Below are 25,432 nucleotides of genomic sequence, written 5' to 3'. Positions count from 1 at the left end.
TTTTGGTGAAAACACAAAGTACAGTTTCAAACACAAGAAAACTAAGCCAGAAAAACAGGAGACAACGTGGGAAGTCAGTTTTTGTCGTAGGACAAAACGGCGGACAAAACAGTGTGACAGAGTCACAAGAGTAAAAATATAGAAATGGCGGGAAAGACTCACGAAGTGCAACCAGTTTAGTCAAGAAAGGCTACAGGAGAAACCTAATGGCAAAAGAAAACCCTCTTGTATTACCGTATGACCCTTCGCCTGTGATATTTGTGATACTCATGCGACTTCAATGAAGCAACGCTGCATTCAAGAAATCCAAATAAAAATGAATCTTAAGGCACTGCGGTAACATTAATTTCTCCTATGATATCCATTCCCCATCTTTCTAAAACAATCAAGCCTAGGCCACATCAGCAACACCTTGGACAGTTTGAGCTGCATACGATCGCAGAAATAAATATAAACAAAGCTGACGTGATGCGACTTCAATAATGCAACGCTGCATTTTCAAGAAATCCAAAAAAATTCAATTTTCAATACGCGAATTTCTGCCTTAAAATAAACTAATATTGCTATTCTCCAACTCTTCTATATAGTCAGTAAATGAGAATGAATGTTGTAATGGTTTGATGTCTGGCGAAATACCTTGAAGGCTCCACAACTCTCCACCTCGCGCTAACAGTCGCTATTATTTGGCTTAAGAGTAGATGCCAACACCTTGGTTGGATGCATATCTGCAAGACCATTTCCTTGCCTTTATATATCTAGGTGATGGCATCTTGCCTAGTCTCGTGAAAACTTATCGGTTTTACATGTTTGTGTTTTAATCAAGGAATTTGAGAATGTTAAAGTCAATGGACTGCTCACAAACAATCGAAGCCCTTACTAAATCGAAAGCGGAAGCACAAACAGAGAACCGCACAAAATTAGTGTAGAAATCCCATTCAATGCACAATCCCCAATACAACGCACAAGTTACCGACCTCAGAGAATAGTGAATGTAAGAAATGTTATCAAAATCCGAAGATAGCAGAGGTAAGACCGAGCTAAAGACTTTTGAACAATAATCTCACATTTTGTCACACTTCACAAACCAACACATTCAAAGACGCGATGTGCTTGATTTTGCCGATAATTCATAGAGAAACTACGGTCGAACTCTCTGATACCCTTGCTTACCGGACTTGTAGGGATACTGTGCTTTGTGTTGCTTTTATATCAGCTGGTACGGCTTTTCTTCGCAGATTCGCTAAGAAACAGTTGCTTGTTGCACAATCCCAAGGGGAAGCAATTTTCCACCGGCGTAGAGGAAGAGTGAGTCTGCAGGAAGTCAGCGGTAATGTATACGTCGGAACCCGGTCGACACGCCGTCGGAAGTCCCGACTGACAAAGTAATTACAAGATGGCGGCTGAGACGACTGGAAATCGCGAAGAATCTACAAGACTTAGTTTTACAATAATTACGCTCTTCATTTCTGCGGAATTTTCCAAGTATTGAAGGTAAATTATTAACTGTGTAATAGACGTATTTGTTACTTAATATTCTATTTGATAATAACTCTAAATAAATGGTATTCAGAACTACTACGTGATAATAAATATGTTCACTGGTCATGAAAGTGTCTTTTACTCTGAATTGATAGCGGTGGATTCAGATATTTGGAGGGTGGCGGGACGAGCGAAATTATCAAAATATCTAAGCATTTAGCAGAGTTCGCTTGTCATTATAAAATGCATTACTTATCAAATTTAACCTAAGACTTTTACCATGAAAAGGTAAAATACAACAAATATATGAGGTAACACCAATAATTTTATCTTGGAGTGATAAAATAAAATCTGTACGACAATTTACAAAATGCTATCCATGAGACAAGGCTAAAAATCTCGTGACCCGTAGGACCTAAACTGCCCCTCTAGCCACTAAAGTCATAACAAGCCACCACAAATTTCAGGGGGATACACTATTCCTACATTGTTTGTGCCAGCTATGTCTTTGCTAACAGGCAGGAGGTACATGAACATTTACAGACCATAAAGTAAGCATTATCAAAAAAGGAAAATTCATACTGGTTATCAAACCTACATGACTCCATAGTATTAGATTTATATCTAAGAAATTCTTTAATAAGATAAATCATGATTTTTCGTTTCAATCTGTATTACTGTTCCGCAGCTTACTTGAGGAGGGCGATTACACAAAATCTATTTTATCCAGTCTCATTGACTTCTATCACCCCGAAGAAAGCACCCCCAATGGCCGTGTTAAAATAATTATTGGGAAACTATTGCCACTTATGAATCCACAATATGTCAATATGTCAGGATCAGAGGCATTAGGGGCAGTAAAATTGTGGGGAAAGAGCTGTTGCAAAGTCGAAACACAGGTAGCATGAAAGTACTGGCCACAGTGGTCACACCCCAGCCAATCCTCGTTGTCGTCTTGCCGACAGAGTTTACAAACCTTAACGTTGCGATTGTTACAACAGAAAAGGATCAAAGAAAATTAGCTAGAAAACTGTTTATAGTTTTATACTCAAAATCGTGAGGTTGGGATATGCAGGGATGGCTCTTATGCGTATAACATTTTAGTTCAAATAAGGTACCATATTTTTTACATCAGAGCTTGAACAGGTGATTAAAATTATTGTTCACAGTTGCAGGAGAACTAGTGGATAAACCATTTTTGGCACAAAATGATTATTATTGTTGCTCTTTCTCCAAGAGGAGGGGATACCTAGGTAGAATTTATCAACCTTATATTTGTTTTTAGAAAGTCAAACAACAAAATATATGCTCAGCATCAATATTAATGAATACAATAAAGGCATTAATTAGTAAACAATTGATTTATAACAGGTCCTTTTGTCTGCAAATTTAGCCCCTCTCTATTTTTAGCTATGGGGTCCTTAACAATTAACTATTTATGTCATCATTCCAGGATCCAATGACCTGAGACAGCAGCCGCCGCTCAGTTTGGACATTTAAGTTGGTTGATGGAATCCCAAGAGCCAGGCAACGGGTAAACTATTGATAGTAGATAAAAATACAAAAATTTTTGAAAGGGTTAGGTAAGATCTACAAAAATTAAAAGCAGAATGACCGATTTTTAGTCATAATTTTGCACTAAAATTAATTGTTTCACTAAGATTCTGTTGTCTTCAAAAAATAACAACCAACCTCAACCTCAACCGTAACCAACCCAACCTCAATAGATAGCTTTCAATTGGTCTGAGACCAGCATATTTTATGTTAGTCAACGTGAAAACGGACCCCCTCCCCCCAGGGCTACAAAGGCCGTGAATGTTACACATACATAGGGTAGCTGTTACACATACAAAGCATATGAAGACACCACAGTTGCAGCCATCAACCTGCTTCGCATGCATGGGGTGAACACAAGGCCAATCGCGGGTGTTGTATCCTGTCTTCAGTAGTCCAGTCAATCTATGAATTTTTTATGGCCCATGTGGAACTTATTGCAATAGAATTTCTCTCAGCGGATTTTGAACAAGTGATACAACCTAGTTAACATACTAAAAGTCCCTAAAAATCCCTTTGGTGGAACGTCTTGAAATATGTTATTTTTCCATTTCGGACCAAAACCACAGGGTACCCGCGTTGCGTAGGAAGGATTAACATGTGCACGTCTTCCCTGCTAGCAGAGGCCTCTTTTCTCTGTATTTCGCTGGGCTGGAGTTAGCGAGGAAAAGATACCTCTGCCATGGGTAGCAAGTTCGTTTGATCAAACCGCCGTCCACGATCGTGGACGAGATCCAGAGCGCATGCTCCGTTCATTAATTACTGGCCACTATTTGAGCCCACAATGACTAGCGCATGCATAAAACGTATATCCGCTGCGGGATAATAAGCCCGCATTCGAAACAGCGTCCTCCGTAGAAATATCACGCGACGAATTATAAAAGAAGCCATTCAATGCCTTATCTTCATTCAGAATTTTCTCTCTTTTGACTAACAAGTCAATCTTCCGTTTACAGGTTTTGCATATTCTTCTGGGAATAGCTGATCTAAGTTTACCAAAAAGTTTTGTAACATTTTCTTCGAATCCAACTGTGCGATATTTACATTGAAGAAACTCGCCTGCCCAGATGTCTTAAAATTAATCCCACAAACAAGACAAAAATCGTCTTTGCTGCGTTTGTTGTTCAATCTTTTTAGTGACGTTTTAGGTGATTGAAATTGAACAGTTTTTTTCTTTTTTCGGAGAGGAGAACTAACCGGAGTTTGATTCATGATTTCCGACTAAACCCATAAAAGCATATTAGCATATTGACAGCTTTCGCGCGATGGTACGGGTTTTGGCACGTCGGTCGCTTATTAACGCTAACGCATGCGCAACAGAGACAGTTTCGACCCATGGCAGAGGTATCTTTTCCTCGCGAACTCCAGCCCAGCGAAATACAGAGAAAAGAGGCCTCTGCTAGCAGGGAAGTGCACGTCCTCAGCGACGGTAAACGGGGATGTTTGTTTTAGCCGGCTCAGTTTCTATTAGAGAATTTACAATGTACCCTAGTTTATAATATTGAAACGTCTTTTTTTTTAACATGGCTTGAATCCTTTCTGAACGAGCTCGCCATCTTTAGTGTTCATATTTATTTTTTCAAATAATATGGTTCGCGTGTACCTGAACTTGTTGATTTGTCCCATCAAAGAAACGTTTGTGACTGGCTGTTCCTCATCTCCACCCAATGGGTTGAAATATAACCGTTGTTTTGACAACCTGTCCATAGCCTACAAATGATATTACAAAATGTTTTTTTTTTACTTCACAGACAGGCACGAGGTCAACTTGCAAAACTGTGTAAAAGATTTTACAAATTTGTCTCACCAATAATTCCAGTGATCAGATGACTGGATGGGGATCAGGATGAGGTTTATACTACTGAAGTCCACGCCACCCCCAATGACACACAAAGACTTCTCAGCCACCAATACATCCTTTCTAGGCGTGCCCGTTTCCAAGCTAGAAAATGTGACATCACGTTTTTATCCCACCGTGGTAGTTTTGTTTTGAAAACGTACCGAATCAGTCCACCATCCCGTGACAAATCGTGGGACCCCCGCCTTTATCCGCGCTATGTCCGCCGCAGACACTTCCCTTGGGTCGAGAAGGGTAAACAAGCATGCAGGGGTGACTCGGAAGACGGGATATTCCAGCTGGGTGGCGCAAGGTGAAAGCTTGTTCGTGTGCACCGCGTAACGAATCCTTGCAACAGGATCCAGTTTGGCTTGGCCTTAAGTTGAACTACAACAAGGGGAACGTTTGCACAATGAATGAGAGTAATCAGCAGTGGAGCTTGATACACACGTTTTCTCGCAGTTAGGCTAGGTCCAAACTTAATTGACCCCTACTAAATGAAATGGCGCTAATAGATAATATTCTAGTTAAACGTTTTGATGTGTGATCTAAGAACGGTAAATGATGAACGTTCTACCGCTGATCATACACTTCTAGAAGTACCTCTCAAAATGGGTAGCATCTAGAGTCCTATACGGAATCGAAGCTGACGTCACTGCTGCATCATCGTTGCTCTCGTCTGATCTAGAACTGAATTCTACCACCAAGTCATCCACTGCACGTAGGTATCATATGCAAAAAAAGCATATTATTTGAAGATTCCTTCATCGGCAAAGACGTGTTCCTGGCAGTTGCCACCTTTTATGGACCTTATTCGCATATCTTCAAGTGGAACGGGGAGAATTTCACGAGGTACCAGAGTATTGTGGCGGCAGGGTCCGACCTGGAGGCCTTTACTATAGATGGCGGGGTTTTCCTAGTGATTACTGGTAAGTTCTCTGTCGGCCGCCATTTTGCCCTACTGGGGGAGGGGGGGGGGCATCGAATAAGGCCCCTGCATTACACCTCGAGCACACACTTCCAGCAAAGACTTTGTTATAGTCCATCCAATCTGATGTTTAACCTCAAATTATTGCAACACAAATGATTTCGGTCTTAAATGACAGACTTTGTTGTAGTCCAGTCAATCCGATGTTTAACCTAAAAGTAATTGCAACACAAATGATTTTAGTCTTAAATGACTGAGTAGCATGTCCTTGATAACTTTCCAAAAGTTCTCCAAAATTCTTTTTTGTGGACATCTCAAAATTCAACAATAAACAATTTTATTGTTATTCATGGCACACTGACCCTCCACTCTCGAAGAGATCGCACTACAGTAAGCTCCAGACGGCCGACAAAAAATTGTTTATTGTCAAATTTCCAGATGTTCACACAAGAGAACTTTGGAGAACTTTTGGGGTGTTGTTTAGAATGGACTATAAAGAATAGATCGAGATGTTGATTCTTTCTCTCATGCTCTTTGCGACTCGTGAACCCTGAAATAGAATCGGACATTGAGTAACAAACACTTTTATCCCTCTGTAAACAAAAACTCCCCCTTTCCCGGTTGTTGATCTTTGTCTACTCTTTCATTATAATCGTCAATATTATACTTGTTCCCATTTATAGACTCTGAGCTACAGTGGTACAACAGACTGGAACCTTTTGTATGACAGTCAGTTAGGATTGAATGAGGATAACTAACAAATCATACATCGAGAAAACTTTGCCCATCACATCCGGGGTACCTTTTGAGCCTTAAAGTAGGCCACCATTTTATGCTCCCGCTCGATGCCGAGTCGCACAAAGCACCCCTCTCCATCGGCTAATTCAAGCGAGTAACTAATATATTTTCAAGCAAATATCGTCAATTATGGGTCAGATTTTATTCGTAGATTATTTCTTTAAAGTTTCCTTGCGAATAAACCGTTATATTTTAAATGATAATCAATAACAAAAAAGTGTTTCAGCTTTATTTTTGAAATTGTACTTCCAGGACGTCTACGAGACAATGTTGCGTGACTTTTCACTTGTATTTTTCCAGGCACGTGATTGGGTGAGCATTACCTCGCCATATATGGGCAAAGAGAAGACGTACCTTGCCATCATCAACAGTGGCCTCGATCCCGTGATCTACGCCTGGGACAAGTATCACTCTAGAAAGTTCGCCAAGGTCCAGTCCATCTCTTCCGCACGGACACGTGACATGACGTTCTTCATTATGGGAGAGAGGGTCTACCTCGCGGTCGCCTCACACCGGAGCACTGGGATCTACCAAGGCTCGTGAACGCGTGACCTCGCGTGAAACGACCACGCAATACATGTGAAAAGATGTAACGCTAGCGGCGCATTTGCTCTGTTAGAGCGGAGATTGATTGAAATGTAGCGTTAGACATTCAACTACCAAGGCTCGTGATTGCGTGACGTGCGGGTTTGAGCGGGTTTTTTGTCACGAGGACTTCGCCTTCTTTTTCAGACACCACTTTTTCTATATATGGTGATCACGCAATCTAAACGTCAAGCAACACATCAGATTAAATATCAGGATCTATACAACAATCCTCTTGTTTGTATTAGTAAATATATGTAACGGCTGTAAATACACGTTTTGTATCGCTAAGAGACTAGTCCATTTATTTTTTTGAATCTTAGTCTTAGGCCGCTACCAAGGGGGGTGGGGAGGTGGGGTATAGAAGTCAGAGTCGTACGAAAAAAAATGTTGGGAACTTTTGCGAATCGATGGGAATGGCGGCTATTCGCAGTCAACACGCTCACGCATCGAGTCTCAGTGAAGCTCCCTTGCTACAGCCCGAGACTCGCTATAGAGACTCGCGATACACGGGCTGAACAAACCCTGAGCTTGGGTCTCCTGTGGAGAAACTAAAGGGGGGCCTGAGAACAGGACAATACGCATGCGCGCAGTAAGCGACCTGCTTAAATAAATAACGTGACTTTTGACTCGCGAAGCTTTTACGGTGAAATAAAGAAAAACATATTAAGCGCTTATTAATCACCCAGAAAGTTTCTATGCCTCGACAGAAGGGGCTTATTTTTATTAATTGTTTTTGTCACTCTCTGGCGTGATGGCCCAGCTATTTCTGTGTTTTGGCGTAAATTTGCTACACAAGAAGTCACGTGATCTCTAAGTGCAAGTCGCTTATAGCCAAACTACTGCATATTGAGGAGCATGCGCAGAAGTGAGGCAATCCGAGCGGTTTACCGGCAGCGTGGGAAGGATGAGGGGAAAGTCAACGCTAATGCAAGCAGTCAGCGATCTACACAATCAATACCATCATCTTTTTTATTACCATTGTGCAATATATACAATGTAATAGGCCCTAGGTATTAAAGTGACTAAAATACAAGTATGTACAACATTTGACAATATGCTTTGCGTAGTAACACCCCTAGTGCACTCCAACTGATCATTTATTCTGACTCAACTCGCAACAACAGGCGGCTTACACGAGCAAGTCACAGCTACGTGTTTGACAAGTTGGTGCTCGTTTGGACTCTTTAGTTGGTCACGTGACATGCTACACGAGCAAGTCACAGCTACGTGTTTGACAAGTTGGTGCTCGTTTGGACTCTTTAGTTGGTCACGTGACATGCTACACGAGCAAGTCACAGCTACGTGTTTGACAAGTTGGTGCTCGTTTGGACTCTTTAGTTGGTCACGTGACATGCTAGTGTAAGCCACCTGTGAGGGTCATTATAAAAACCTCCCCCCCCCAATACCTTAACCACAAGCTAGATGGTTGGGCTGTAGGGGAGGGGGACTACAATACCCTAGTCCATCCAGTCTTATGCACAAACAAGATGTTTGTTTGAGGGGGGAGGACCGACGGTAAATTTTGCTAGAAATGAAAGCAAGTTGGACATTTTTAAGCAAAATTTTATGGGGGAACAAGATGGGGAGGACTTTTACTCCTGCACTTTATAAAAAAAGGATTTTCAAATAAACGTCTCAAGAAATTACACATTTAAGCGTTCGAGAGAATGAAGTCAAGCTCTCCTCGACTTGCTGTTCTACACCTTGACTATATGTTTTGTATAAATGATGCACTTTCTCAAACAACATAATAATGGAAACAGGTTCATATAATTGACGGGGAACTACACAGACCGAGTGAGGCTTGGAGCACGTGTTGAGAATCGAGTCGTACTCGTGGTAGAGATGCCGGACGGACTTGCTCGTTTCGCAAGCGCTAATTATAACCTTTTTACCATTTTGACCAACGTTATTGTACGAGATGTAAAGAACCTGTAATGTTTCATGACTAGCCACAGACTTAGCCAGCGCACACATCCCTTCGTCATTAATATCATTACAAGCTACGGACAGTTCCTCGAGACATGAATTCCTTGACAAAGCTATGGCGAGTTCCTTGGCACCAAACTCATCTATATTACAGTGATCAAGAAAAAGGAATTTCAACCTGCAACAGCTTTTCACAAGAAGTCTAGCAATAGCTTTTACTCCATCGTACCCTACCGGGTTACCAGACAAATTTAAGCGGGTAACATTTTGAATGACTTTTGTTATTGCCTTAATGCCAGCGGTGCATATACTAGAATTCGCTATGCTAAGTTGAGCGATGGTCGTGTTTTGTGCAAGACCAATAGCGATACCCCGAGCCCCGAAATCACCTAGCCTTCCACCGCTAAGAAAAAGAGACGTGACAGTAGTGTTATGTCTCAGCATTTCACCGATAGCACGGCCTGCTTCAGACGTCATGTTACCACCATCTATCCCGAGAGTTCGTACTGTTTTATTGACTTTCAATGCATTGGCGAGCCTTTTAATACCAGTACCTCCCAGGATTTCACTTTTAATGCGAACGTCAGTGAGACTGGTGTTATCAGATAAGATCTCAGCCAACTTGATAGCACACGAATCACCAAAGCCGTTAGATTCAATACAGATTTCTGAGAGTGTAACGTTGTTCTTTAAAGACTCGATTAAATTGCCAAAATTAGCCTCGTCGATCCCATCAAAAAGAATGAGAGACTGTAATGTGGTACGTGACAGCATGCTGACAAGCGCTTTTACAATAATATCACCTGCACCAAGGGGACAAGAAATACCTAGTTTTCGAATCGGAGAAGAAGCTAACGCTTTTGTAAATTGATCAGGGATCCCATCTGTACGATACGGTAAGTAGATAGTAAGATCACCAAGGGGACGCAAACCGCCGACACTACCGACAGTCTGCAGGCTCTGGGAACGAGACAAATCGTACGATAGCAAATATGACAATCCTAACAGCGTAGAATAACATGGCTCAAACTCAAATTGTAAAAGCACTCTGCATGGAAGGAGGCAATATGCCTTTTCCAAAACTTTGGCGATTTCTGATTGTTTGCATCTCGCCAGACACTGACACAGCAACTTGAGAGCAATACAGTGATTACGCCAATCAAACACGGGAATCCCTTCGGGTGGATACTCGGGTACTTTGCCTGCGAGAGATTCCACGGCTTTCATCACATTACTTCCTACCATCATAGCGAGGTCGTAACGATTGACAGTGAGGTAAAATCCATAATCATTAACCAATACACTCTCAACAATGCCTTGTCCAAGCCTGTCAGCTAAAAACACAGCACAGAAAAAGTCCTGAAAAGACTTGTGAACAAAGGAGTACATTTCTACTGCTCGTATGGTGCTAGGGGATTTGCGGCGTGTTAAGAAACCTACCTTTTTCAAAACTTCTGATAGTTTAGGAAGTGGAAAGGTGTTAGCATTGTCCTTCAGACTGTGAAAAGCAATTTCTCCTAGTTGTAAACTCGTCGCTTGAATATCGTCATCGTCGAAGTTGATGTTTTCCTTCTCAAAGTATCTCCTAATTTGTGAGTACGCTACATCCTCGTAAAGTTCTCTAAGGGTCATACCATGTGAGAAATCCTTTTCCCTGTTCCTCTCACAATGATCCTTATAACTCAAACAGAAGAGAATCAAGGTGAGAGGATTACACAAGTCGACATTAGAGATTCCTTTGGAGATAATCTCTTTAACAAATGCTACCTTATCTGGTAATGCATTAAAGAAAATTCTGATAAAGTCATCAACATCGTGAAATCCCTTGATTTCTAGAGCATTACTTCCTGTAAAGTATTTGCTGAGCTTCTTTTCTGGTCTACTCGTTAAAAGGGTGTAACTAGAGGAATAGAACTTTTTACATACTACATTATGTATGCTCTCCCTTGCCTCTAAAGGTAACTCGTCGTATCCATCTAGGATTATCAAAACCTTATTTTGGTTTTCTTTGATGTACTGCACCACTTCTATCCTATCTTGTTTACTAAATTCCTCGGGAAACAATTGATCTTGGATTGCCTGTGGGAACCCTTTAGAACTAATCCCTTTACACTTCAAAGACAGCACTAGCTCCACCTGAGGGAAGGACTCTGTTTTGGCCAAGACCCCTGTTGCCCAGTCATATGCAATCTTCTTGCATAACGTGGTCTTGCCCGCACCAGAGTCCCCCTCCAGGAGAACACTTCGCACCGTCTTGGATGGTTCACTAGCGGTAAAGACGTCATACATCGGCACCTTGATATCGGTGTCTTTTCTGACGATCTCCAGCTCTGAGAACATGTTCTCCAGCGTGAAGTTGCCGTCCTCCATGTCCTCAAGCGGCTCAATAAGGACCTCTTCACCTGTCGTGTACCTCAGATGAAGATAGTCAATGAAGTCTTGAATCACTAAAATTAAAAAAAAAAAACATATTACTGTTTCGGTTTGAATTGGTTTTCTTATTTTGGTCATTCTCTTTTCAAACTTATTGAAGGGCATTTCTCAATAAGGAGAACGATTTGCGTCAGTGTGTTTGCGTCAGTGTGAATATAAAAATTCAATGTGTTTTATTAGCAGATACATGGCTCTACCTAGTTCCATTTTTAACGAGAATATGAAAGTGGAAGGGATGCTATATACAGTATAATAGGAAATATTTATTTCAAAGAGTGTCAAACAAGATAATGGAAATCCCTGACAATGCCTTTGAAAGAAGAGGACATCAATTGCACAAAGAATTGGCCCTTTCTCGCCTAACATGCTACAAACGCTAAATTTAAAGATTGATATGACATGTATGCCTCAGTGAAACAGAGAAGTGGGGCTGTCAATTCCAGCCCTTTTCGGGGAAAGAAAAAGTGAACCTGGATGGGGGGTTGTATCTATAGTGCAGTATGCAAACAATCAGCTGGTTAGTGCAGCGCACCTGAGCTGACAAAGGAACAATATCCAAATCGGTATCATCTATGCAAAGAACAGTTTTTCGTTTATACATGGGAGCTGTGCAGCCAAGAGAGAAAATAATTTTGTTCTCCTTCTAGAGCATCTTTTATCCATGACTATCCCATTACTTATAGTCATGATTGCAAACTGTATGGAGTAGTCTATATCTCTACTGATAGGTAACAAGTGTTTTAAGTGCTATACAAAACAGATACAGTGGAACCTGGATTTTACAAAATGCCCCAGGAGATAGTAGATGCACCGTAAAATCAGGGTATGGTTAAGATGTCCTCCTTGATTTAACGATATAAAGGAAGATCCATTGAAAATAGTGTTGTCCTCGGTCGGGTTACTTATCAACTTCTACAAAATAATAATATTGCAACTGTACTTTGTGTAAGACTGTAAAGTTTCTGTGAGGCTGTAATCTGTATTTAACAAGATCTGTCAAATAAAAAACAACAATCGTAATATACAGGTTCCACTGTCTGTATCAGCGGTGGGAAACTATGATTTGTCTCAGGGGGAGAGGGTATGGCACATCGACATATACACTAACTGTATAAAACATATGGCAGGAGAAACTAAACCCCCATATATATGTTGTCTTAAAATTTTACCTAAATATGTGGTGTTACCATAAATACTAGACCCGGCCCAGCCCAGCCCCGCCCCCTCCTAGAATCTGCCACTTTTCATTTTATTTTATCATGTCACATGTCACATGTACCTTTTTTCTTTGGTAGAGGCTTATTCCCTGGGTCATGAGATGTTCTAAAGTAGAAAGCACACAATCAGTTTACAACCTAACATTGCCTGTTACTTTCAGTTATTGAAGGGTGACATTGAAATATCTATAATAAAACTATATAATAAGAAACAAAAACGAAACAAATCAAAAAGGTACATTTAAAAAACAATTCACTGAAGTTTGCACGATCTAACTCAAAATTATGCTTATCTGTGCAAGAGAAACACACAAAAAAGAATTATAACTTACTTCCCAGAAGCAGCCTCATCACCTTTATCGGCAGTGATGTCCTTCTTGCTGTTCACCTTTCTACCTGTGATAACAAGTTGTAGAGTTGAGAGTGTAATAATCAAGAAAGGGATTTTAGGCCTCTAGGTGTTTAGAAGACACCAAACAAAAAAAGGGACAAAAGTTTCTCTCAACATCAGGCCATGAAGAGCAAGAATCCTGTCAGACAAGGATATAAAAACAGAGGTCCTGTCTTCATGGACAAGGATATAAAAACAGAGGTCCTGTCTTCATGGACAAGGATATAAAGCAAGAGGTCCTGTCGTCACAGACAAGGATATAAAGCAAGAGGTCCTGTCTTTATGGACAAGGATATAAAGCCAGAGGTCCTGTCTTCACAGACAAGGATATAAAGCAAGAGGTCCTGTCTTCATGGACAAGGATATAAAAACAGAGGTCCTGTCTTCATGGACAAGGATATAAAGCAAGAGGTCCTGTCTTCACAGACAAGGATATAAAGCAAGAGGTCCTGTCTTTATGGACAAGGATATAAAGCCAGAGGTCCTGTCTTCACAGACAAGGATATAAAGCAAGAGGTCCTGTCTTCATGGACAAGGATATAAAGCAAGAGGTCCTGTCTTCATGGACAAGGATATAAAGCAAGAGGTCCTGTCTTCACAGACAAGGATATAAAGCAAGAGGTCCTGTCTTCACAGACAAGGATATAAAAACAGAGGTCCTGTCTTCATGGACAAGGATATAAAGCAAGAGGTCCTGTCTTCATGGACAAGGATATAAAGCAAAAGGTCCTGTCTTCATGGACAAGGATATAAAGCAAGAGGTCCTGTCATCATGGACAAGGATATAAAGCAAGAGGTCCTGTCTTCATGGACAAGGATATAAAGCCAGAGGTCCTGTCTTCATGGACAAGGATATAAAGCAAGAGTTCCTGTCTTTACAGACAAGGATATAAAGCAAGAGGTCCTGTCTTCATGGACAAGGATATAAAGCAAGAGGTCCTGTCTCCCAAATGTCAACTAAATAGGTTCAGTATTTCTTATATCAATGATATCTTATTGTTATTAGAGATTCTTGGTTATGTTAGTTCCTTATTATCATTTCAGGCTAGCTTTGTATCAGATGGTTTACTTACTTGAGAATTCCTCTTTGAGTGATGCTAGGTCCACTGCCATCTCAGATACTTTTCCCTTCACCTCATGCACATCTTTCTTTGTCTCTTGGACTTCTTTCTTTGTCTCTTGGACTTCTTTCTTTGTCTCTTGCACATCTTTCTTTGTCTCTTGGACTTCTTTCTTTGTCTCATCTACTTTAGTCTTTGTCTCATGCACTTCTTTCTTTGTCTCTTGCACATCTTTCTTTGTCTCTTGGACTTCTTTCTTTGTCTCATTTACTTCTTTTGACAAGTCTAGATCTTTATCAACCCACTCATTCAAAAGCGTTACATAATCTCCCTCAAGAGGTGTGACCTTCAGGGTGTCTATTTCGCCCTGACTGACTCCACCGAGGGAGATCAGAGCATCAGATATTTCAACCCAGTACTGATTAAATTGAACAGTTGGCACTTCAGTTGATATGATGTGGGCAAACACATTATTCCTGTACCATTTCAGTCGGGCCATGTGTGCCTCCTTGGTAAGATCAGTGGGATGAGGCGACACATCCCAGCTAGACGTACTGACAGGTGGTGACAACCCAGAGATGTGGCGAAGCAACAGGAACAAAAGTGTAATGTCATAATCATTAGCTGATGGAACACCGCTGGCAGGGAATAGTCGATCAAACTGCTCTTGCCGGAGTATCCTCCTGCTTTTCAGGTTAATCAAGGTTTTCTTGTGCGTATTTAGAAATGCTGCAAGGGGGGTGGGATGGTGGATTGATGTGAAGTATGTCCGCAGGGACTGGGTACCTCCATCTATCAGCAGGCGGCAGAGTTTGAGGAAGTTGTCCTTCTCCTCACTGCCTGAGAGTACAGAGGCCATACTAATCTGCAAAAATACAGAAATGCTCAGCAACAAGAGAAATCATCATCTTTTATTATCACAACATCAAAATGCTGTATATCAATGCTACAGTAGATTGGCTATATCTGCTTAATGCATTGACATCACATTTTGAAAGATTGAAGTAGCATCAATTCCACTCTTGGTTTTACTAATAAATCTGTTGAGGAACAAAGTAAAAGTCAGGACCTAACAAAAGTTTAGCAACCATTGACAACCTGGAAAAGAAGGGAATGCTAAGGGAATCTGAAGGCACTGCGGTAACATTAATTTCTCCTATGATATCCATTCCCCATCTTTCTAAAACAATCAAGCCTAGGCCACATCAGCAACACCTTGGACAGTTTGAGCTGCATACGATCGCAGAAATAAATATAAACAAAGCTGACGTGATTACCGTTTAAATAAAAGCGGACTGCTCATAAACAATCGAAGCCCTTACTAAATCGAAAGCGGAAGCACAAACAGAGAACCGCACAAAATTAGTGTAGAAATCCCATTCAATGCACAATCCCCAATACAACGCACAAGTTACCGACCTCAGAGAATAGTGAATGTAAGAAATGTTATCAAAATCCGAAGATAGCAGAGCAAAGATCAAGCTAAAGATTTTTGAACGATAATCTCACATTTCGTCACACTTCACAAACCAACACATTCAAAGACGCGATGTGCGTGATTTTGCCGATGATTTATAGAGAAACTACTGTCGGGCTCTCTGATACCCTTGCTTACCGGACTTGTAGGGATATTGTGCTTTGTGTTGCTTTTACATCAGCTGGTACGGCTTTTCTTCGCAGATTCGCTAAGAAACAGTTGCTTGTTGCACAACCCCAAGGGGAAGCAATTTTCCACCGGCGTAGAGGAAGGGTGAGTCTGCAGGAAGTCAGCGGTAATGTATACGTCGGAATCCGGTTGACACGCTGTTGGAAGTCCCGACTGACAAAGTAATTTCAAGATGGCTGCTGAGACGCCTGGAAATCGCGAAGAATCTACAAACTTAGTTACTGGGATACCTGTGCTAGCCCAGTTATAAATTGCAACTTGTTTTTTTTTCGTTGTCCCGGGAAATCTGCAATGTTTCGCAATACCCCAAGAGCCTTTGCGCCATAGTCAATACTTCGCTTGTTTTAGTGTATTGAATGCGACCTTACTGAAGCCTTTTTCTTACACGAAGTATCTAGCCTACTGTCCTACGTCATCGCAACGCTTAGTTACCAAAAACTTTTGCATAATTTAAAAGGTCAGCGCTAGTTCACACGGTTCAGAAGGACGGTCATTATAATAAAGTAATTAGCATACCGTGAGAGTCAAGTCTCTCACGGTCGTACGCTCGTCGTACGGACGTGAAGTGAGAGGAGATCTGCCGATGAAGTTTAACTGAGGCAAACCGGCTATGCCATGCTGACGAGTCCTAATAAGGACGAAACAGCTGTCCATGGTTGCCGAACTGCAAGGGTAATAGACTGTGCTAGCGTCCCGTCTTGGCCCGACTGGTGCCAATGTGTGTATGCTAGTGTGCTTCTAAAGTCCACATTTATGAATTTTTCACTTATTTACTTATGTCCTTTTGAGTGTTGTGAAGTTCGCGAACACTCAAACTTCTTCACACGTCTCAAAGGGTCGATCCCTCGCGTACAAATAAATATTTGTAGAAAAAAAAAAAGGATTAAACGATAATTCCGCTGGTGTCCATGTGAGTTTTGTGATCTATACTGACCTTTTCAGCTGACGATCTTTCACACGCTCCAAAAGTTTACCGGAAGTTTTTTTTACCGGAAGTGAGATAGATTAAACTGACATCATACACTTATATGAAATAAGATTTTTCGCGGGCTTTTTCAAACGGGATGGAACCTGGAAAAATGGAAAACGGTGGTCGATGGATGTCTGTATCTTCAATTGAAAAGGGCAAGGCAAAAATCGAGGCATACGACATTACTACAACTAGTAGATTTTGCAGTGTTCGCAATGATCGATCTTCGGACAATCTGGTAACTTGCTTATGTCGGGGATATGAATTTTTCAGTAGTGAAGTATGAAACTTGTGTCATTTTACCTGGAGAATTCATCTAAATGTGGCCATTTTAAAGCGATCTTCCGGTTTTTTTAGCTTATGGGTACCTTTCTATGTGAATAACAATCACGAGGGGGGGGGGCGTGGTATTTACATAAAGCATTTTACTTTTCTTATGGGAGGACAGGGTTCATTATCACCCTGGAGTTTTATCATCTGAGACTAAAAAATCTATTAGTCTAGAAATAAATATTTTACTATCCCTCGTACTATTTCAGAAAACCTTAAAAAGAAAAAGTCGACAACAACGCAGATTTATGTTTTTTAGAGCGATATTTCGGCAGGCCAATACCTGCCTTCTTCAGGTTATAAATGAGTTACAATGACATGTTACAGCTAGTACAGAGGCGTAGCCGGGATTTTTAACAGGAGGGGGCCCAAAAGGTCATTTCAAGTCATTTTCTCCTGCATTTTAGATAATGTCTCATACATTTACTGTATTTTTGGCTGCTAGAAGGGGGGGGGGGGGGGGGGCGGGCCCCCTGGGCCACCCCCCTGGCTACGCCCCTGTAGTATATGTACAAAGTTCATTGATGATTAACTAACAAAAGGTAAAAATAGTAATTGAGTAAGGAGTGACTTATGGATAGTAAATGGGGTGGTGTGGATTACTAAGTAGCTAAACGGTTTCTTCACGCCGGTTGAGGCCACCGGGTTCAAGAGTACCAGCGCGAGCTATCAGTGTGGCTTCTCTTGCTTTGCTTCTCTTGATCTGGCACAGTCGTAATGGACAAAGACTGGTATATTAATGAATGTAATAGACAACTTAATGACACTAAATTCTACACACAATTAGATGCCGACATTACTAATGACATACAAGAACGAGTCACAACTTACATCTACCGAATGCACAAGGACGGAATAATTAATCAGGACACTAAATCCTACCTCACACCCAAAGACTCTAAACCTGGACGGTTTTACATACTCCCTAAAATACATAAACAATGGTAATCCTAGGCGCCCTATTATTTCCTCCAACTCCCACCCCACCGAACGCATCTCAGAATTTGTAGACTACTACCTCCAGCCATTAGCAAGTAAACTTCCATCATACGTTAAAGACACTAACCACTTTTTTAACATTTTATTAACACGCAGCAACCTACCAACAGACTCTCTCCTGGTCACACTCGACGTCTCTAGCCTCTATACTAATATTCCACATAATGATGGTATCAACGCTTGTCACCACTTCCTTCGCATATGTAACACTAACCCCATCCCTGCTGGCACTATTTGTGATTTAATCCGCATGATCCTCCAAATGAATAACTTCTCCTTTAATGACAAACACTACCTCCAGAAGCATGGCACCGCAATGGGCACACGCATGGCACCCTCTTTCGCCTGTCTCTTTCTTGGTCTATTTGAAACCAACGCTTTGCGTGACGCCCCTTACAAACCCCATACGTGGTTAAGATACATCGACGGTATTTTTGTTGTATGGACTGAGGGTCTAGACAAATTGAACGCTTTTGTAGATTATCTTAACAATCTACATCCCACCATTAAATTTACAAGCTCCCACTCCTATAACAATGTACCTTTTCTTGACGTTAATGTCTCCCTTGTTAATAGTAAAATCGAAACTGACCTCTACTCCAAACCTACTGACAAACACCAACACCTTCTTTTTTCATCTTGCCATCCTCATCACACCAAAAAGGCTATCCCCTATAGCCTCGCCCTCCGTATTCGCCGCATTTGTTCTACAGAAGAAAGCTTTAATAACCGCTGCAATGAACTCACCAACTACCTCCTCAAGCGTGGCTATAAACCCGCTTTTCTCAAGAGACAAATCCTACGCGTTGCTGACATTTCCCGCATTGACGCCCTACTCCCTAGTAATAACAACCACAAAAACTCCCGTCGCATCTCCTTTGTCACTACCTATAACCCTACACTACCTAACATCAACGACATAATCCGTAGAAACTACAACCTTCTACTCTCGTCTAAGCGATGCCATAAGGTTTTCACTGAGCCCCCTTTTGTCGCCTTTCGCCGCTCACCTAACCTCCGCGACATCCTCGTTAAAGCCAAGCTACCTTCCGACCGCTCTCCCACCAACCAACCTCCCGGTGCTTTCCGTTACGGAAAAAACTGCCTAACCTGCCCCTATATTAGAACCGATGGCCTGACAAGCTACACATTTTTCTCAACAGGTGAAACACGACCTATAACCTCCCACATAACCTGCAATACTAAAAACGTGATTTATATGATTCAATGTAACCGCTGTAACCTTCAATATATTGGGGAAGCTAAACGCCAGTTTAGACGCTGACAACTCGTCAATAAGGCAGGTAGTACTAGGTTATATTTTACTAGTAGCATACAGCCTATGACCTGACTTGGTGCAATTGTATGAGTCAGTAAGGTGGCGAGCCACCCTCTTCCCTTCATAGATGCACAATGTTATAAAATGGTGGTAAATATGGTTGAAGGCAAGCATTGTCTGAGCTCTTGCCCATTGGCAAACCAGTTCCAGAGAACTTTGTAAGCCTTTTTGAAGGGATCTACAGTTAAATCAACAAGGATCAAGCTAATGCACCTAAGGCAAGCCGCAAGACCAAGACAAGCAAGCCGCAAGACCGAGACAAGCAAGCCGCAAGACCGAGACAAGCAAGCCGCAAGACCGAGACAAGCAAGCCGCAAGACACAAGACAAGCAAGCCGCAAGACACAAGACAAGCAAGCCGCAAGACCGAGACAAGCAAGCCGCAAGACAGAGACAAGCAAGCCGCAAGACAGAGACAAGCAAGCCGCAAGACCGAGACCAAGACAAGCAAGACAAAGACAAGCATTCATATATTTTTGGTTAAAACAGAGCTTTATGAATATGAACTTACTTGCCAAATGACAACGACCGGCCCTATGGGCCTTGTGAAGAAGTCTGAGTTCACAAGGTTCGCGAATTTCACAACACTCAAAAGGACATAAGTAAATAAGTGAAAAATTCAGTTGTTGCTGCTTTGATGGAACACAGCCGTGGATATCAGTTATGAATGCCAAATAAACAAAAACATGAGAAAGCAGCCGATCTCCTCTCACTTCACGTCCGTACGACGACCGTGAGAGACTTGACTCTAATGTAAATATGCTAATTACCTTATTATAATGATCGTCCTTCTGAACCGTGTGAATGAGTGCATGGCCGCCATCTTGAATTTGAGATTCCAGCTCTCAGATCCATGTTATTTGTGCAGTTGAAGGCCCGATTCGCGATTTAATAACTGCATATTTAACCATAGCCTCAATTTCTACCAAGTTTTTTTGGAAAATCATCTCAGCTTGGATTGATTTCGCTGTATTTACTCGTGTTTACATTTGCGACCCGAGTGCGAGACACGCGGCTCAAAGTGCTGACTGCTTTAGACTCATACAGCTTACTTTATGACGTAATTAAATGTGCTCTGGACACTCATGAATGGACTCGGGGTATTTACCTTGATTGCTTAATCTATTTTGAAGTGCAAGTAGTTTGAAACAATTGATGGAAATTATCTCCTACAAATCGCTTTGTCGATGAATCTACTTTACATTGGACACTTGACCGGCTACCCTAAGATGAATTTTATTTTCTTACTATAAAATATCTTGGTCTCTCTCATTGAATCTCATCATTTTAACCATGTCGATTTTAATAAAGTACAGCATAGGTGTTGTAAGTCATGTAAGTGTAAAATATGTACTTAAATCTATGAAAATTATTTTGGTACTTTTGTGCTTTCTTTAGATATGCTTAAGTTTTATTATTTCCCTGAAATACCTTTATCCCTCATTAAATGTCATTTTATTTTTATGGAACAATTTAAAAAAAATCTAGAGATTTGTAATATTTTTGTAGTGTTGTTGATATTGAAAATATGTTTATGCTCTATAAATTTCAATCAAGTCTGGATATTCTATAGCCCCTTTCAAAATAAATAAATTTTGTTGTTTACTTGTAACTTACTTAAATAAAATAATACATTTCAATAAAATTATATTGTTAATACAATAGGACTTACTTTGGGTGTAAAAATAAATTTATCCCTAAGTGATAGCACATTGAGGGCAGTGAACCAAAGAAAATTTTCAAGAAATAACAATTTTTAAACACATTCTCAGCTTTCCTTAATCTTATTTCGATGCTTACTCTGATGTGGGGATAGTATTTGAAGATAGTACAATCAGCCCTGTCTACTTTCATGGAGCACACCTCGAGTCCACCCCACACCTGAAGAGATGATGCTCTTACCTTTCTTGCCCCAATCAGTGTTGTGATATGTCATTTACAATAAAAAACAAGATTATATATTTTTTATTTTATTCAAAGTAGGCAGTAAAATCTTTGCCATACATGTCACACAAACAAGTTCCAGATCTCAGGTATCCCAGTCAACCCTGCGCACAGGGTCTAGTTTTACAACAATAACGTTCTTCATTTCTGCGGAATTTTCCAAATATTGAAGGTAAATTATTAGCTCTGTAATAGACGTATTTGTTATTTAATATTGTATTTGATAATAAATCAGAATAAATGGTATTCAGAACTACTAAGTGATGATGAATATGTTCACTGGTCATGATAGTGTCTTTTACTCTGAATTGATAGCGGTGGATTCAGATATTTGGAGGGTGGCGGGACGAGCGAAATTATCAAAATATCTAAGCATTTAGCAGAGTTCGCTTGTCATTATAAAATGCGTTACTTATCAAATTTAACCTAAGACGGTTACCACGACAAGGTAAAATACAACAAATATATCAGATAACACCAATAATTTTATCTTGGAGTGATAAAGTAAAATCTGTACGACAATTTACAAAATGCTATCCATGAGACAAAGCTAAAAATCTCGCGACCCCTAGGACCTAAACTGCCACTCTAGCCACTAAAGTCATAACAAGCCACCACAAATTTCAGGGGGATACACTATTCCTACATTGTTTGCGCCAGCTATGTCTTTGCTAACAGGCAGGAGGTACATGAATATTTACAGACCATAAAGGAAGCATTATCAAAAAAGGAAAATCCAGACTGGTTATCAAACCTACATGACTCCATAGTATTAGATTTATATCTAAGAAATTCTTTAATAAGATAAATCATGATTTTTCGTTTCAATCTGTATTACTGTTCTGCAGCTTACTTGAGGAGGGCAATTACACAAAATCTGTTTTATCCAGTCTCATTGACTTCTATCACCCCGAAGAAAGCACCCAATGGCCATGTTAAAATAATTATTGGGAAACTATTGCCACTTATGAATCCACAATATGTCAATATGTCAGAATCAGGGGCATTAGGGGCAGTAAAATTGTGAGAAAAGAGCTGTTGCAAAGTCGAAACTGGCACAGGTAGCATAAAAGTACTGGCCACAGTGGTCACACCCCAGCCAATCCTCGTTGTCGTCTTGCCGACAGAGTTTAGAAACCTTGACGTTCTGTGACACCTATAATCTGAAAAAAGCAAAATGAAAGAAAACATCGTTTTTATCCCACCGTGGTTGTTTTGTTTTAAAAACGTACCGAATCAGTCCACCATCCCGGGACAAATCGTGGGACCCCCGCCTTTATCCGCGCTATGTCCGCCGCAGACACTTCCCTTGGGTCGAGAAGGGTAAACAAGCATGCAGGGGTGACTCGGAAGACGGGATATTCCAGCTGGGTGGCGCAAGGTGACAGCTTGTTCGTGTGCACCGCGTAACGAATCCTTGCAACAGGATCCAGTTTGGCGTGGCCTTTAGTTGAACTACAACAAGGGGAACGTTTGCACAATGAATGAGAGTAATCAGCTGTGGAGCTTCATACACACGTTTTCCCGCAGTTAGGCTAGGTCCAAACTTAATTCCCGTACTAAATGAAAAGGCGCTAATAGATAATATTCTAGTTAAATGTTTTGATGTGTGATCTAAGAACGGTAATGTAGCAAAATGATGAACGTTCTACCGCTGATCATACACTTCTAGAAGTACCTCTCAAAATGGGTAGCATCTAGAGTCCTATACGGAATCGGAGCTGACGTCACTGCTGCATCATTGTTGTTCTCGTCTGATCCAGAACTGACTTCGACCACCAAGTCATCCACTGCACGTAGGTATCATATGCAAAAAAAGCATATTATTTGAAGATTCCTTCATCGGCAAAGACGTGTTCCTGGCAGTTGCTACCTTTTATGGACCTTATTCGCATATCTTCAAGTGGAACGGGGAGAATTTCACGAGGTACCAGAGTATTGTGGCGGCAGGGTCCGACCTGGAGGGCTTTACTATAGATGGCGGGGTTTTCCTAGCGATTACTGGTAAGTTCTCTGTCTTCCGCCATTTTGCCCTACTGGGGGGGGGGGTCATCGAATAAGGCCCCTGCATTACACCTCGAGCACACACTTCCAGCAAAGACTTTGTTATAGTCCAGTCAATCTGATGTTTAACCTCAAATTATTGGAACACAAATGATTTCGGTCTTAAATGACAGACTTTGTTGTAGTCCAGTCAATCCGATGTTTAACCTAAAAGTAATTGCAACACAAATGATTTTAGTCTTAAATGACAGAGTAGCATGTCCTTGATAACTTCCCAAAAGTTCTCCAAAATTCTCTTTTGTGGACATCTCAAAATTCAACAATAAACAATTTTATTGTTATTCATGGCACACTGACCCTCCACTCTCGAAGAGATCGCACTACAGTAAGCTCCAGACGGCCGACAAAAAATTGTTTATTGTCAAATTTCCAGATGTTCACACAAGAGAACTTTGGAGAACTTTTGGGGTGTTGTTTAGAATGTCTTTTCTTATCATTAAACAATAAAATTCTTTGTGTTGCAATTACTATTAGGTTCAGCTATAAATTTTCATAGACTATTAAAAGATGAATAGATCGAGATGTTGATTCTTTCTCTCATGCTCTTTGCGACTCGTGAACCCTGAAATAGAATCGGACATTGAGTTACAAACATTTTTGTCCCTCTGTAAACAAAAACTCCCCCTTTCCCGGTTGTTGATCTTTGTCTACTCTTTCATTATAATCGTCAATATTATACTCGTTCCCATTTATAGACACTGAGCTACAGTGGTACAACAGACTGGAACCTTTTGTATGACAGTCAGTTAGGATTGAATGAGGATAACTAACAAATCATACATCGAGAAAACCTTGCCCATCACATCCGGGGTACCTTTTGAGCCTTAAAGTAGGCCACCATTTTATGCTCCCGCTCGATGCCGAGTCGCACAAAGCACCCCTCTCCATCGGCTAATTCAAGCGAGAAACTAATATATTTTCAAGCAAATATCGTCAATTATGGGTCAGATTTTATTTGTAGATTATTTCTTTAAAGTTTTCTTGCGAATACACCGTTATATTTTAAATGATAAGCAATAACAAAAAGTGTTTCAGCTTTATTCTTGATATTGTACTTCCAGGACGTCTACGAGACAATGTTGCGTGACTTTTCACTTGTATTTTTCCAGGCACGTGATTGGGTGAGCATTACCTCGCCATATATGGGCAAAGAGAAGACGTACCTTGCCATTATCAGCAGTGGCCTCGATCCCGTGATCTACGCCTGGGACAAGTATCACTCTAGAAAGTTCGCCAAGGTCCAGTCCATCCCGTCCGCACGGACACGTGACATGACGTTCTTCATCATGGGAGAGAGGGTCTACCTCGCGGTCGCCTCACACCGGAGCACTGGGATCTACCAAGGCTCGTGAACACGTGACCTCGCGTGAAACCACCACGCAATACATGTGACAAGATGTAACGCTAGCGGCGTATTTGCTCTGTTAGAGCGAAGATTGATTGACATGTAGCGTCAGAGGTTCAACTACCAAGGCTCGTGATTGTGTGACGTGTAAGAATTGAGTTACGCAGTGCGTCTGATTAGAATTAACGCTTTGTATACTTGCTGCGTTTGAGCGTTTTTTTTTTCACCAGGACTTGGCGTTCTTTTTCAGACACCACTTTTTCTAAATATGGTGATCACGTGATACATCACGCAACACATCAGATTAAATATCAGGATGCATACAAAAATCCTCTTGTTTGTATTAGTAAATATATGTAACGGCTGTAAATACCGTTTTGTATCACCAAGAGACTAGTCGGTTTATTTTTTTAAAATAGCTCAATCATTGTTCAGGGCCGCTACCAAGGGGGGTGGGGAGGTGGGGTATAGAAGTCAGAGTCGTACGAAAAAAAATTGTAGGGAACTTTTGCTAATCGATGGGAATGGCGGCTATTCGCAGTCAACGCGCTCACGCATCGA

General features: G+C 41.0%; 3 protein-coding genes and 1 long non-coding RNA gene across 7 annotated transcripts in view; 2 read left to right on the top strand and 2 right to left on the bottom strand.

The window, feature by feature from the left end:
- Positions 1–25,432, top strand: part of LOC116609597 (thrombospondin-type laminin G domain and EAR repeat-containing protein-like) — a 126,083-nt gene that overhangs the window by 10,310 nt on the left and 90,341 nt on the right. The gene's annotated exons all lie outside the window — the stretch shown is intronic.
- LOC116609595 (NACHT, LRR and PYD domains-containing protein 3-like) overlaps positions 1–25,432 on the bottom strand; it is a 38,717-nt gene that overhangs the window by 6,319 nt on the left and 6,966 nt on the right. The window contains exons 2-3 of one of the 3 annotated variants that reach the window (XM_032370401.2): positions 15,182–15,255; positions 14,228–15,080 (exon numbers count right to left, since the gene is read on the bottom strand). In XM_032370401.2, coding sequence (XP_032226292.2) covers positions 14,228–15,074 — 847 coding nt within the window. In that variant the 5' untranslated portion in view covers positions 15,075–15,080; positions 15,182–15,255. Of the gene's footprint in view, positions 1–234; positions 446–1,170; positions 1,271–14,227; positions 15,081–15,181; positions 15,256–25,432 lie in introns of those variants that run through there. The other 2 variants (XM_032370402.2, XM_048719844.1) reach the window with 2 other exon arrangements.
- LOC116609598 lies at positions 1,356–7,472 on the top strand. The gene is made up of 4 exons (XR_007305228.1): positions 1,356–1,491; positions 2,933–3,013; positions 4,785–5,799; positions 6,897–7,472. It is a non-coding gene; the product is annotated as an uncharacterized LOC116609598 (long non-coding RNA).
- Positions 8,140–25,432, bottom strand: part of LOC116608883 (NACHT, LRR and PYD domains-containing protein 3-like) — an 89,180-nt gene continuing 71,887 nt past the window's right edge. The window contains exon 9 of the mRNA XM_048719831.1: positions 8,140–11,560. Within this exon, the coding sequence (XP_048575788.1) occupies positions 8,820–11,560 (2,741 nt within the window). The 3' untranslated portion in view covers positions 8,140–8,819. The remainder of the gene's footprint in view (positions 11,561–25,432) is intronic.

This window comes from Nematostella vectensis, chromosome 12 (genome assembly GCF_932526225.1).
Source record: "Nematostella vectensis chromosome 12, jaNemVect1.1, whole genome shotgun sequence".
Classification (NCBI taxonomy): domain Eukaryota; kingdom Metazoa; phylum Cnidaria; class Anthozoa; order Actiniaria; family Edwardsiidae; genus Nematostella; species Nematostella vectensis.
Note: the sequence above shows the minus strand (reverse complement) of the source record. Positions and strands in the feature narration are given on the sequence as shown.